Source organism: Balaenoptera musculus, chromosome 10 (genome assembly GCF_009873245.2).
Source record: "Balaenoptera musculus isolate JJ_BM4_2016_0621 chromosome 10, mBalMus1.pri.v3, whole genome shotgun sequence".
Classification (NCBI taxonomy): domain Eukaryota; kingdom Metazoa; phylum Chordata; class Mammalia; order Artiodactyla; family Balaenopteridae; genus Balaenoptera; species Balaenoptera musculus.
Window position 1 is genome coordinate 4,587,207 of NC_045794.1, and position 13,688 is coordinate 4,600,894.

General features: G+C 44.2%; 1 protein-coding gene and 1 non-coding gene across 2 annotated transcripts in view; one reads left to right on the forward strand and one right to left on the reverse strand.

Moving 5' to 3' along the window:
- Positions 1–43: 43 nt before the first annotated feature.
- NDUFA9 (NADH:ubiquinone oxidoreductase subunit A9) overlaps positions 44–13,688 on the forward strand; it is a 30,321-nt gene continuing 16,676 nt past the window's right edge. The window contains exons 1-5 of the mRNA XM_036866695.1: positions 44–152; positions 5,344–5,514; positions 5,861–5,958; positions 9,154–9,245; positions 10,674–10,815. Of these exons, the coding sequence (XP_036722590.1) occupies positions 104–152; positions 5,344–5,514; positions 5,861–5,958; positions 9,154–9,245; positions 10,674–10,815 (552 nt within the window). The 5' untranslated portion in view covers positions 44–103. The remainder of the gene's footprint in view (positions 153–5,343; positions 5,515–5,860; positions 5,959–9,153; positions 9,246–10,673; positions 10,816–13,688) is intronic.
- Positions 10,163–10,269, reverse strand: LOC118902955. Its single transcript, XR_005021665.1, has one exon. It is a non-coding gene; the product is annotated as a U6 spliceosomal RNA (small nuclear RNA).

The following is a 13,688-nucleotide window of genomic DNA, read 5'->3' on the forward strand; positions in this document are numbered from 1 at the left end:
GTTCCCGGTTAGCGCCTGCGCAGACAGCCGGGAAAGATGCGTTTTGACCCAGCTTAGTAGCCGTAGTCGGCCGAGCGCCGGCGGCGGGGGATTGTGGGAGAAGATGGCAGCCGCCGTTCACCTCCGAGTTGTCCGGGCCCTGCCAATGTCACGTAAGTGTCACCGGGAACGGCGGCCCCGGATCGGGAGTCCGAGATGCGGATCTGAAGTTTGGGGAGTGGCACCGTGGTGCAGCGGTCGCGCTGAGTCCCTGGGCACCCTGGTTTTTCTAGGTCCGGAGCTGCCTCCGTCCAGTTCCTCCTTTTTCTCCCCTTCCCCGGCTCACGTATTGAATTGTGCACCTGGGAAGGGGTCTTCGCTGGGAGAACGTGAGCAACGCGAAGGGGAGAGGAAAAAGGGGGACATGTGAAAGATCGAGAAACTCAGTACTGATAGGGTTGTAAGGGTTTGGGGTTATAAGAAATATTGGGGGGAAGGCGGGGGAGGAATCTGAAAAGGATGGGGGAAAAAAAGGATAGTGGAGAAAAGGTTCTTCATGGACTGACTTTATGACTTTGCGCAAACTCTTAATCGGTCTCAACTTCAGATTCTGCGCATCACAGTGGAAATGATCATACTACAACGTCAGGGAGTTTCCGAGAAGATTCAGTGAAGTAGTATTTATAAAAGCACTTTCTAAATCAAAAGCATTCCTACAAATGTGGAGGCGTTGAGGCCTCGGGGAGCGAGGGATGCTCAGGAGAGAAGAATCAGGACATTGGTGGGAAAAAAAGGAAGAAGAATAAAAGAATATCTCAGGATTTGTCTAAGTGTAGTTTATTGTCCCTTCTATTCTGATCGGATCTGCTGTGGTCCTCAAGTTGAAAACACGCATTTGCTCTTCCATTCACTAAGAGAGGCTAGAAAAGCAAGGAAATTGGGAATACAGTTACACTTCATCATCATTATTTCACCCTCCTCTCCTTCACAAACATGCCCTGCATCAACCTCCAGAAATTGCATTTTTCCATAGTGTATTTTATTTATTACAGAATATCATTTGCTCTCAAAATTAGGTGCCTGTCAGAATCATTCTTAGAGCTTTAAAGAAAAATAGAAATGGAGACTCATCGAAGAGCTATTGAATCAGAATTTTTGAGACTGGTTCCTTGCACCTTACATTTTAAAAAGCTCCACAGGTAGTTCTAATGTTCAGCCAGAGGTGAGAGTCAGGAGTATTTGGAGGATTCTTTTTTATTTTCCATCTTGGGTAGAGCTCCTCCACGCCTCTGGGCAGGTGCTTGGTGCACATCACTTATAATGGATGGTTTCGTAGCGCTCACTTCTTTGCAAAGACATTTGCTGGTTCTTGTTAAACTGTTACATTGGTGCCACATAGTGTAGGTTGTGAATGGTAATAACGACAATTTATTGAGTTCCTGCTGTCGGCTAACCACAGTTCTAGACATTTTCATAAAATTTTTTCCTTTAACTCATTTTTTTTTTTTTAACTTGACACCGTAGCTTGTGCTCTTTACCACTCTGCTGTACTGTCTCTGGTAAAGTAAGCTTTTGAGTAAACTCGGGAGAGGCAAGTCTAGTGTGTAACATAATCAAAACACTACAGAACTGTATAAAACATATATAGTGAAATGTGGCGAGACTATTAAGTACCACAGGAAATCAGAAAAGGGAAAAAGTAAGGAGGGAAGATTGGAAGGCCAGTGGAGAATTGCAGCGCTTCCATTGATTAAAAAAAAAATTTTTTTAGCGTTGTTATGATCTGGAAAGTCAGAGGGGTTGCACATTTTCCTGGCACTAGCAAGGACAAGGGGGTGAGAATGGAGGCAGTGAGATGACTACCTGATGATCTGGAATAGTAGGAAAGGAGGTTGAATACGTTAGATGGGATCAAATAATGGAGGCCTTTGAAAGCCAAGCAGAGTTTAGACCAGTGGTTTTCCAAGTGGGTTTTGCAAGAGGAACCAATGGTATATAAAAATACAGTATTAGAACTTAAAGAAAAAAAGTTTTCTGTAGTAGTAACAATAGCTAACACATGGTTCAAACTATATACCAGACACTGTTCTAAGTGCTTTCATGTGTGTTGCAAAATGTGTATAACATATTGGTACTACATAGAATGTGCATGTAATTTACAAATAAATACTTTAAAAAAAAACCCTTATGCAGTGTGGAAGCAAATATGTTTGGAGGCTATTGGTTTAGATATTACAGTAGGAAACCACAGTAGGTTTAATGAATAAAGGATATTATTTTCCTAATGGTGTTCCTAATAAATGGAAGAAAATGGAGAGGCTGGAGCCCAAGAGGGTAATAACATATTTATTGAGAACCTACAGTGCATAAGGCACCGTGACGTACTTACCCATTTATTATTATTATTTTTTTAAATTTATTTATTTATTTTTGGCTGTGTTGGGTGTTTGTTGCTGTGTGCGGGCTTTCTCTAGTTGCGGTGAGCGGGGGCTACTCTGCGTTGTGGTGCGCGGGCTTCTCATTGCAGTGGCTTCTCGTTGCGGAGCATGGGCTCTAGGCGCGCAGGCTTCAGTAGTTGTGGCACGTGGGCTCAGTAGTTGTGGCTTGCGGGCTGTAGAGCTCAGGCTCAGTAGTTGTGGCGCATGGGCTTAGTTGCTCCGCGGCATGTGGGATCTTCCCGAGCCAGGGCTCGAACCCATGTCCCCTGCATTGGCAGGCGGATTCTTAAACACTGGGCCACCAGGGAAGCCCTTACCCATTTATTATTAATTTTCATATCAACCCTCTAAAATGTAACCTTCATGAGGCCAGGGACTTTGTCTTTTTTGCTACGTTAGTCACAGTTTCTAGAATAATGCTTGGCTGGTAATTGTTGAAAAAACAAATAACCATGTGAGGTTAGTGTAACATTACCTTCTGAGGAATTTCAAAGTAATAGTAAGATACTCCTGGAATTCTTAATGTGTGCTGGGTAATGTGCTAAATGCTTTACACACATTTACTCCAATCCTCATAACAATCCTTGGAGATGTTCATACTAGACTCCAGTAATTCTTCTGATTTTATTTGCTCTGTCCTTTATCCTGTACCCTAACTTCCTTACTCATCATTCTAATCATTCCTTTTCATACATTCTCAACTCCTCAGCCCTTATCCCTTTGACATAAAAAAAATCAATGCTGATTAAACCCAGCTTTCCACATATGCTTTCCACGTATTTCCTGCCTGCCCCTGAGCGGCTGAGAGCTAAGCTAAGGAAAACTCCAAACGAATTGGGTGTCCTTATTTTAAATCCATGAATGCAAATCTCAAGTGGATTTTCAGCACATTTTTTCTAGGAAATTTGCTTTCCCTTTCTCCATACGACTAGTTAACACTGCCAATCTCCTAAAACTTTTAACACATGCTTCTGTCTTATTTTTAGCTTTACAGAGAACGGAAAGGAATCAGATGGGAACAGTCTTTTTCCCACCATGAAAATCTAATAGCTGAGCTGGGATAATTCTCTGCTTTTCCTCCTCTTACAGTGTGTGAGCTTCTCCTGGTCTGATGGAAGGCCAGTTCCCTCATTTGGCCTTTGATCCCATCCTCCCTTCCCTCTTCCTACCCTCTCCTGAGTCATTAACATTTCCCCTCTACTGGGTCGTTCCCATCAACATCTAAATATGTTATAATATTTCATATTAAAGGAACCCTTCCTTGTCTTCCCGTTCCTCTAGTCGCATTTTTCTTTGTCCCTTTACATCGTATCCCCTGAGAAGAATTTTCGATACTCCTCTTAGGACCTCCCTGCCGCACTCTCCTAATCCAATCAAATTGCTCTTGTTCAGGCCATTTACAGCCAACATTTTCTAGATCCTAGGGTCCTCTGCCCTCCTCTTACTTCACTTTTCAGCAGCATTTGATAGAGTTGACTATTCTCTCCATCAGTCACTTTCTTCTTTTGGCTTCTGGACACCATTTTCTTTTGGTTTTTTCTCTCACCTCACTGGACCACTTTTCAATTTCCTTTGCAGGCTCTTTGGGTTAGTCATGTAACCCCTCTGAGCCTTGGTTTCCTCGTCTGTAAAGTGGCAATAAAGATAGTGTGAAATAAAATAATATCTATTAAGTGCTAAGAACGATGCCAGGTGCCTTTGTAAGTTTAGCTGTTATTAATACGTTATTATTTTGTTACTATTATGTGTCTGATCTGCATTGTTTGTTTCTAGTCTCTGTGGTTGCAGTAACTATTCGGTAAGCTAGGCTTTTTCTCCAATTCCATACTTTTGGATGGGAAAATCAGTGGTTTCTGGGCAGAGTGCCACTGGAAAGTCAGCTCTAGAAAGCAGAACAGACTTATTGATACTTTCTTAGTTACTTACTTATCTACTTTTGATGATTTTCATTGGTTTTTTATTAAGTCTGAGCTGTACTCTTATTTTTATTTTTTTTAAACTAATTTATTTATTATTTATTTTTGGCTGTGTTGGGTCTTTGTTGCTGCGTGCGGACTTTCTCTAGTTGCGGTGAGCGGGGGCTACTCTTCGTTGCGGTGCGTGGGCTTCTCATTGCAGGGCTTCTCTTGTTGCGGAGCATGGGCTCTAGGCGTGCAGGCTTCAGTAGTTGTGGCTCACGGGCTCAGTAGTTGTGGCTTGCGGGCTTAGTTGCTCTGCGGCATGTGGGGTCTTCCCAGACCAGGGCTCGAACCTGTGTCCCCTGCATTGGCAGGCAGATTCTTAACCTCTGCACCACCAGGGAAGCCCCTGAACTGTACTCTTTTAAAAAAATAATCTCTTATCTCTACCTCCAACCCATATCATCAACTCTATTTTTCATTCATCATCAGATTTACAGTCTGTTCCAGGTACGTCTTTTGCTGTTCCCTGCGCTGGGCTTATTCATTCCCACCCCTACGTTGTTAGATGTGTTACGTGTTTCACGTGGAAATCTATCTTTTCTGTTATTACTCTTTCAAATCTTTCTCAGAACACTTTATTCAGGAGTCCTTCCTCATGATTCTCTAACTTATGGCACCTTTACTTTGCATTCTCTCTGCTCCTTTCATGTAGAGATTTATACTCTCTTAATTTGTAACTGTTTATTATTATCTTTCTTAACGTGATTTATCTTTTTAGGTAAATTATATCCTATAGGGCAGGGAGTTTGCTTTCTAACTTTTATACATTTCCTTATGTCCCATGGATTTTTTGTTGCAATAATTTGTGTTTATTATTGCTGTTGTTACTTAAATTATAAAAGTAAAATTTAAACTGTAACCCAAGTAAATGAAAATACCGATAGCAAAATAATGTCGCGTTTCTAGGAAAAGAAGCTGTTTGAATTCATGGTCAATTTTATGTATATTCTGGGGTTCTCTTTAAGGTTCTTCTGTTACTACAATAGCCACATCTGTGTTTCATGGCCCACCCCAGCGCCAGCTTCATCATGCACTCATGCCTCACGGGAAAGGTGGGCGTTCCTCAGTCAGTGGGATTGTGGCCACTGTGTTTGGAGCAACAGGATTCCTGGGCCGCTATGTTGTCAACCACCTTGGTAAAGTTACTTGCGTTCAACGTACTCCAAAGCCATTTATTACAGTTGCCTAATGAGAACTGTTTCTTTTCATTGTAACGGTGTTTTGAATTACTCCTATCTTGGATTTATGTAATTTTGGTCTGCTGTACGTTATGAGCAGGCCCAGACTTCCTGTATAGGATGTTAATACAGGAAAGGGGACTCTGAAAAGTTATGACATCTCTAGCATGGCAAAATATGTTTCTTACTAAAAATAGAATCAATTCACCTATCATACTAGAATTTAAATGTTACAAAATCACTGTTGTATAATGTAACCATATTATGTTAACGTTGATCCTTGTTCCAATCTATTCTTTTTTAGGTCGCATGGGGTCACAAGTGATCGTCCCCTACCGGTGTGAGCCATATGATACCATGCACCTTCGCCCGATGGGTGACCTGGGCCAGATTATCTTTATGGTAAGAGCCCGTGTTACTGATTATTGGAGTTGATAAATTACTTAGTAAATTACTAAGGTCTTTTGTAGCATAGAGAGGCAGTATAATAAAGCAGCACCTTCATCCCAGAGTGGACCAAGGGCATCCTCCATTCACAGGCCATTCTTGTAAACCCTAGTCCAGCAGTTAGCAAACTTTTTCTCTAAAGGGCCAGAGAGGAAGTATTTTAGGCTTTGCAGGTCATAGGATCTTTGTCATGTTTACTCAGCTCTGCCCTTGTAGCCTAAAAGCAGCTACAGGCAATATATAAACAAATGGGAGCGGCTGTGTTCCAATAAAACTTTGTTTACAAAGCTAGATTTCAGGCTAGATTTGCCTGTGGGCCATGGTTTGCCAACCTCTGCTCCAAACCTATGCTGGCCAGTAGCCATCAGCCACGTGTGGCTCTTGAGCCCTTGAAATGAGGCTGGTGTGGATTGAGGTGTGCTGTAAGTGTGAATTACACATCAGATTTCAAAGACTTGGTTCGAAGAAGATAATATTCAATATATTGTTAATAATTTTTTACATTTATTACATATTGAAATAGTATTTTGGATAAATTGGGTCAAATAAAATATTATTAAAGTGAATTTCACCTGTTTCTTTTTATTCTTTTAAAAGTGGCTAAGAGAAAATTTAGAATTACATATGTGCCTCGTGTTATATTTCTCTTGGACCGTGCTTCGATAGACAGAGAAAATCACAAATAGGGTGTTTTATAACTTGGTTGGCTTGGATAGACTTGACTTCCAACAGTTCTCCCTGAGCATTCACTGTTGTTATTCTTCAATCTGCAGGTTCTTCCTTTAGGCCAATAGTTAGTTGCCAGCGGGGTAGGGGGAATTGTGTGGGGAGAACCTTCAAGGGAGTGATGAGAAATGTGTCGGCCCTTTTGGTTGTCACAGTGACTGGAGACCATACCGGTTTATTAGGCAGGGGCCAGGCTTGCTGAGTATCCTACAGTGCACAGGACGGTCCTTTTCACAGAGAACGATGTTGTCCCAGTGCCTGCAGTTTCCTATGGAGAAACACTCCGGGCCTGGGTGCTCGGGTCAGCTGTTCTTGTAGCTAACTTTTCTTACTTTCATCATCCTGCCTGGGCCTGAGTGCTTCCACTGACACACTTTCCTCTTTTAAAAAATGTTTATTAAACATCCTTAGTATCTATTTTATTCACACAGATTATTTGTGACCTCATTAAATTTTGACTTATTTTTAATGGCATTTTCATTTATCCTTTACTGAAGGTTCACAAGCTAAATATAATATTTATATTGGAAATTTCTTATTTCTAAAGTGTTTTTCTTTTCCAGAATCTTGTTCTCAAATATCTGCTTGCTATTACAGTTAGAGGAGCTTAGCCTTTTCCTAGTTCTTTGTGACTGAAGATTATCAGTCACCTTGTCGATCCTCAAAATTCAGGTATTTCACAAGTGATGGACGAAAACTTTTACCGGCTTGCAAATGTGGAGTCATTGGAATTAAGCTGAATGACATGTATTACGTGCTTTCCACGGGTGTTTACTGTGTCTGCTCCGTTCCTGGCGTTGAGCTAAGCTCTGAGTGTGTCTTGTTGAACAAGACCACAGGGAACTGTCTTAACGGGGAACACAGACACGAAGTGCGTAACTTTGAATACGGTCATGTTTATGAAAGGGGAAGCCCAAGAAAGTTGTAACAGGGGGGACGCCTCACTATATTGTTGTTGTTTATTTTTGAGAAGGATGGACCACATTGGGTGCGGGGTGCTGATTTCCCCACTTCAGTCTCTGTTGGAAACTGCTGTCTGAACAGCCGTTTGGTTCACTAACCTGATCGTGCCCCTGGGGCTTATCCCTGGGAATTTGGTTTCCTTTTGACTGCTCCTCTCCGGGCCTCCCTCTTGGGCCATTCATGCAGTTAAGCCGCAAGCTCTTCCCCTCTGAGTCTCCTTGGGTTCATCCTTTCCCACCCGTGTCATCTTCTCTGAAAGGGCCGTGTTCAGCTCATTATGTGTAGAGCGCTTTTTTTGTTGAGTGTTTTTCTCACTGTGCTGCAGATTTTCTGTATATTTCACTTACTCGTCATAGCAACCCCGTGGGGTAGGTTGTATTTTCAAGTTTTGCATGGAGTTTGGAGAGAGCATTTGTACACTGGTAGTAAATGGCAAAGCGGAATTTGCCTTCTGTCTCTTGTACTGCATTCTCCACAGTCAGTTGTAACCAGTGCTGCCTGCCGAGGGCTTCATCTTCTTGCTCTTGAATCTGATTCCCGTAGCCCTCTCTCTCTTTTCTAAATTGCGCAGGCATTCTATCGCTCGCTGTCTCTCCTTCTCCCCCAGCCCCCCACTTCTCTTCCGTTCTCCCCTCTTCTCACTCTCCCTCCTACCCCCCTCACTCACAGATACAACTAAGAAATCCATACTATTTATTATCTTCCTTCAAAATGCTTTCAAATTTTATTTTCATTTTAACATAGAAAAAGCTCTACCTTTGTCCGGGGGTCTTTAGTCCCTTGTCACTATTTTGGACAAGACACATCGATCTGACTTAAGTCCTAAACGACTGCTCACAAGTGCAGGTCTCCACCGAAGTCTGCCATCGGCTCGCCCTGAACTGATAGGCAGGTCACTTCTCTCTGAGTGCTGTTTTTCATGTCTTTAAAGCAGGAATGACCAGATCTGGGATTATAAAGAGTAAAGAGTTAAAAAGAAATAAGAAAATAGTCATGAGTATTCCCAATTTAGCGTTAGCCTTTGAGAGACACCCCTCCTGTCCTCCGTCTAACTGGTTGGTACTAACAAGGGAAAGTCAGTTTACCTCCCACATGATCCTCGGGTCTTTGGCTGTATTTCCTTCAGGAAGGGAGACTCGATTACTAGATTCCTTTACAGGCTTCTGCGGGGCAGTTGGGAGGTCAAAAAATTGCTCTGCCCCGTGAAAATGAATAGTGTCTTCTCTAGTTCTGTCCCCCGCTCTTACCTGAATAAAATGTGCTTTGACCTCTTTGTTTCCAGAAGAGCCAGAGAATCAGCAGCGTGTCTGTTATAGCCAGCGGAGCCGGTGTGAAATGGCACCGTCTCGTGACGACAACAGCTGGCCCGCTGTGAATCTTGCTGATGGGGGGAGCTACAGGCGTGTTTTGTGCCAGGGTGCGCCCCCGATGTTTTCACGTGACTGGCTCCTGCTGTTACAGGAATGGAGCGGGAGAGACAAGGACTCGATCCGAAGAGCCGTGGAGCACAGCAATGTGGTCGTCAACCTCATCGGGCGAGAATGGGAAACCAAGTGAGTCTTTGACCCTCGTCTCCCCCTTGCAAAGCTGGCTTCGGGTTCGGTAGACGTTTGTTGGGCACGTGACCTGCCAGGGATTGTAGTTGTGACGTTTTTCATTAGTTCATCAATGAGTATTGACTGAACAACCTTCCCACAGCCAGTGACCACCCCCCCCCCACCTAACCCCTCTCCTCCCCCAGCCGGGGGTTCAGTTGGCGGTAAGTCTAGTATAAGAAGCAATAAAGGGACTTCCCCGGTGGCGCAGTGGTTAAGTCTCCGCGCTCCCAATGCAGGGGGCCTGGGTTCGATCCCTGGTCAGGGAACTAGATCCCACACGCACGCCGCAACTAAGAGTTCGCATGCCACAACTAAGGAGCCCGTGAGCCGCAACTAAGACCAGCACAACCAAATAAAAATAAATAAATAAATACATAAATAAATTCAAAAAAAAAAAAGAAGAAGCAATAAAAAGCCACTGTGGATGGTGCCAGTGTGGTGGGTGTCGTCACCAGCTGGGGTGGGGTCAGGAAGGAGGGTTTTCCTGTTCCACTGACCGACAAGCTGAACGCTGGGTTTTCTCGCGTGAACGGCGTTCTCGATCTATTCTCCACGTTGTTAATCAAAGATGGCATGAGTACCAGCCTGAACAGTTCTTTTTAGCCCTTGTGTGAGTTGTTTATCAACAAATAACGTTTTAATCCTGTGGTTCCGCAGCACTCTGTTCACGCCTCTTTCTTCGCATTTATGAAAGTTTGACTTAGACGTATTTAGATATGTCTGCCTCATCACATATTTTTAAGTTCTTTGATGACTTGTAAGGTCTTATTCAACTTGATAGCCCCCGTGATGACTAACAGTGCTTTGTACAGAGCAGGCACTTAGTTCATGTTGTTGGATCTAATTGGTGACTGATGTATTTTTTTTTTTTTTTAAATATGGAACGCTTCATGAATTTGCGTGTCATCCTTGCGCAGGGGCCATGCTAATCGTCTCTGTATCGTTCCAATTTTAGTATATGTGCTGCCGAAGCAAGCACTGATGTATTTTTTTAGTTTCCTTTTTTTCCCCGAGGGAAACAAAGGCCTGGGGGTGAACAGTGATTTCCCCTCCAGCACCCAGCATTTCTCCCCTCCCCGCCCAATCAGTGCAGCCAGATGCTTTTAAAGGGCCTCAGCCTTGGGATTCCTTGAGGACAGAGAATAGTATGTATGCTAATTTATGACTTATAGTAAGCCTTACATTATGTATGGTAACGGCAGTGAGGAGGCCTGTGAAATTTTTTTAAAATACTAGTTTTGACTTTGGGTTAAATCGTTGCTACTTAAAAGTGTAACTATTGATATTATGAATTCCAGCAATAGTATGAAAACCAACTTATCACAGTATGCTTTGAAATCCTGAGTCAGGTGTTCTTAACCACTCCCTATTTTTTCCTTCCAGAAACTTTGATTTTGAGGATGTTTTTGTAAAGATTCCCCAAACAATCGCTCAAGTGTCCAAGGAAGCTGGAGTTGAAAAACTTATTCACGTTTCACATCTGAATGCCGATATTAAAAGCCCTTCTAAATATCTGAGAAATAAGGTAAGTAACAAGTTGATTTGGGAAGTGGTTCACAGAGCTTGAGTTTCTTAGCCCCTTGGAAACGTGAGTTTAAGTGAGAAAGGCTTCTCACTGATGTATCCAGAATCAAGGGGGATTTCTAATTCTCCATATCCAGAATGTGATTGTCGTGTGACTGAGTTGTAGCTGAGTGCCTTCTGTTTGCAGGGAACTGTGCTAAGCGGCCTCAAAGATGGGTAGATCGTACTATTACCCACCCTCCAGGGTGTAAAGTTTCTTGGCACATAATAGAATTACAGAGTAAACACAAAAGGTAGAGTATGATTCCTGCATAAGAGTCATACCTGTGTCAGCCACCAAAGCTAAAGGACCATCCTTCTTTCTCTGACCCCTTGCATAGTCATGGTCTTATGCCATGCTTGGAGGGGTGATGTGAAGGCCGGGGGTGACAGGATAAGTATTTGCCAGGGGAAATAGCTGTTCACATTGTAGTTAGGTTTCTTGGACCCCCAGAAACCCCACTGTGGTCCACATTGTACATAGGGATTGACCAGCCTGGTTTGGAGTCGGTCTGTAACCTGAAATGTTTTATCATCAGGGACTCAGTAGGGATTGCGGTGCCCCGGAATGCCTTCAGCATTTGGTTCCTGCCATAAGGAGCCTGCTTTGGGTCAGATTGATAAGGACCACAGAGTTCCTTGACACTGGCTCCAGCTTTTGGTTCCATTGCATTCTTTAATTGAACAAATTATTTATTAAGCACCTACTATGTGCTCCATGTTGTAGTAGGCGCTGGGGATACAGTGTAAATAAAACACACATGGCCTTACCCCACATCTAGTTTCTAGTCCATTGAGGAAAATAATTCCAGATGCACTAGGTGTTGCAAAGTAGCTTGGGGAATCTTTACAAAAACAACCTCAAAATCAAAGTTTCTGGAAGGAAAAAATAGGAATTGGTTAAGAACACCTGACTCGGGACTTCAAAACGTTCTGTGATAAGCTGGTTTTCATACTATTGCTGGAATTCATGATATCAATAGTTAAACTTTTAAGTAGCAATGATTTAACCTGAAGTCAAAATTAATACTTTTTAAAAATTTTACAGGTCTGCTCACCGTCATTACCGTACTTAACGTAAGGCTTACTATAAGTCATAAATCAGCATACATACTATTTTCTGTATGAGAGCAAGAGAGAGGGAGTGAGAGAGTGAAGCCCGTGCCTGCCTCTGCCCTAGCATTCAGAGAGTCATCCGCATTCGCAGTTGTTTGGAGGGGGCGGAGGTGGGGTAGTCAGTGGTGAGGGTGAGGGAGGAGTCCACGGTGCCCAGCCCTCAGGCTTAAACCCCTGGATGGATGGTGCTCCTGGTGAATAAAATGAGGAACCCTTGAGAAGGACCGGGTGCTGGGGGCGGGGTTCTCAGCCTTAGTGGCCCATTAGAATCATGGAAGGGACTGAAAAATCCTGATTCCCAGGGCACCCAGACCAATGGAAGTAGCAGCTCTGGGGGTAGAACTTGGGCATCAGTGTTTACACCTCTCCCTGTGTAGCACAAATTGAGAGGTATTATTTGTGGAGAATGAAGAGGATGATCCAGTTTTGGACTCGGGTTGCATCTCAAGTGCATGTCGGTCACCCAGGTCCCAGTGGAGAATGGGGTTTAAGACCCTGGCGCTCCGAAGAAAGAGTGTGGCTGGGGATATGAACGTGGGAGTCCCCACTGTTTGTTGTTAATTGAAGCAACACGAGGGGACGAGGTGGCCTCATGGGGACGAGTCAAGAGCACAGAGCTCTGGACAGCTCCCGGAGGAGCACTGACGGGGGGGTCTGGGGGACGAGGACAAGGGTGCACCTGCCAAAAGCAAACAAGAGGACTGAGCAAGGTGGACCCGGAGAGGCAGGAGGGACACCGGGAGAGTCTGAGGTTACAGAAGCGGGGGGAAGGTGAAGAGGTGAGTCAGAGCTGCAGGGTCCGCCGGGGTCTACACCGCAGGTCCTCGGTGGGCTCATCAAGAGCAGTTTGAGCAGGTGTCGGGGCAGCAGTGAGTGAAGAGTAGGCGGGGGCGGAGGCAGCAGGGACAGTAGGACAGCATCGTTCTCAGGTGGTTTACTAAGAGGAAGGAGGGGGCAGGGGGCCGGAGGGGCGTGTGGAGTTGGAATTTCTTTTTTCTTTTAAGGTAGACGATCTTGACGTTGTTGAAATGCTGGAGGGAAGGTGCAGGTAAGGGGAGCCTGACTGCAGATGTGGGTGGGAGTGATGGGCAGGTTCCTGAGAAAGTGGCGGGAGGTGAGTTCCTCCACTCTGGTCAGGAAGGAGGAGAGAGTGTTGCTTCGTGCACCTGGCTTTGTAGCTTCAGCACTGGGAACGCCAGGTGGTTTTTCTCCGCTGCTCTACTTTCTCCTTGAAGTAGAAGATGAAGTCATTTGCTGGAAGGAAGAGGGGAAAGTAAGGGAGAAATTTGAATAGAACAGAAAAGGTTTGAAATTTGTCAACTGGAAATGTCAACTAATTAGAAGGAAACCCTATTTCTGGGAAATGTTAAGAGCCCGGTTAAAACTGGGGACAGGAATTTATGTGTTACCAGTTGATGATTTGTACTTGTTTATTTTCCTGTAGCTCTGAAAGCAGCAGGAGTGCATGGCTTAAAGAAGGAGGCTAGTGGGGTTCTTCCAGGATTGAGATTTTTGCCTGGTGGGTGGAGTAAAGGACAAGGACAAGGGCACAGGTAGTCTACAGTGTCGCTAAGAGAGTGATGGAAAAGTTGGGCCACGGAATCTAATCTGGGGCGAGGGACGTTCGGAGGGATTGGTGTGGAGGAAGGCAGACCCAGTGGGCTGGGGTCCCCGAGAAGTTGAAGAAACACATCTCAGGAGCAGAGGAGCAGAGAGCAA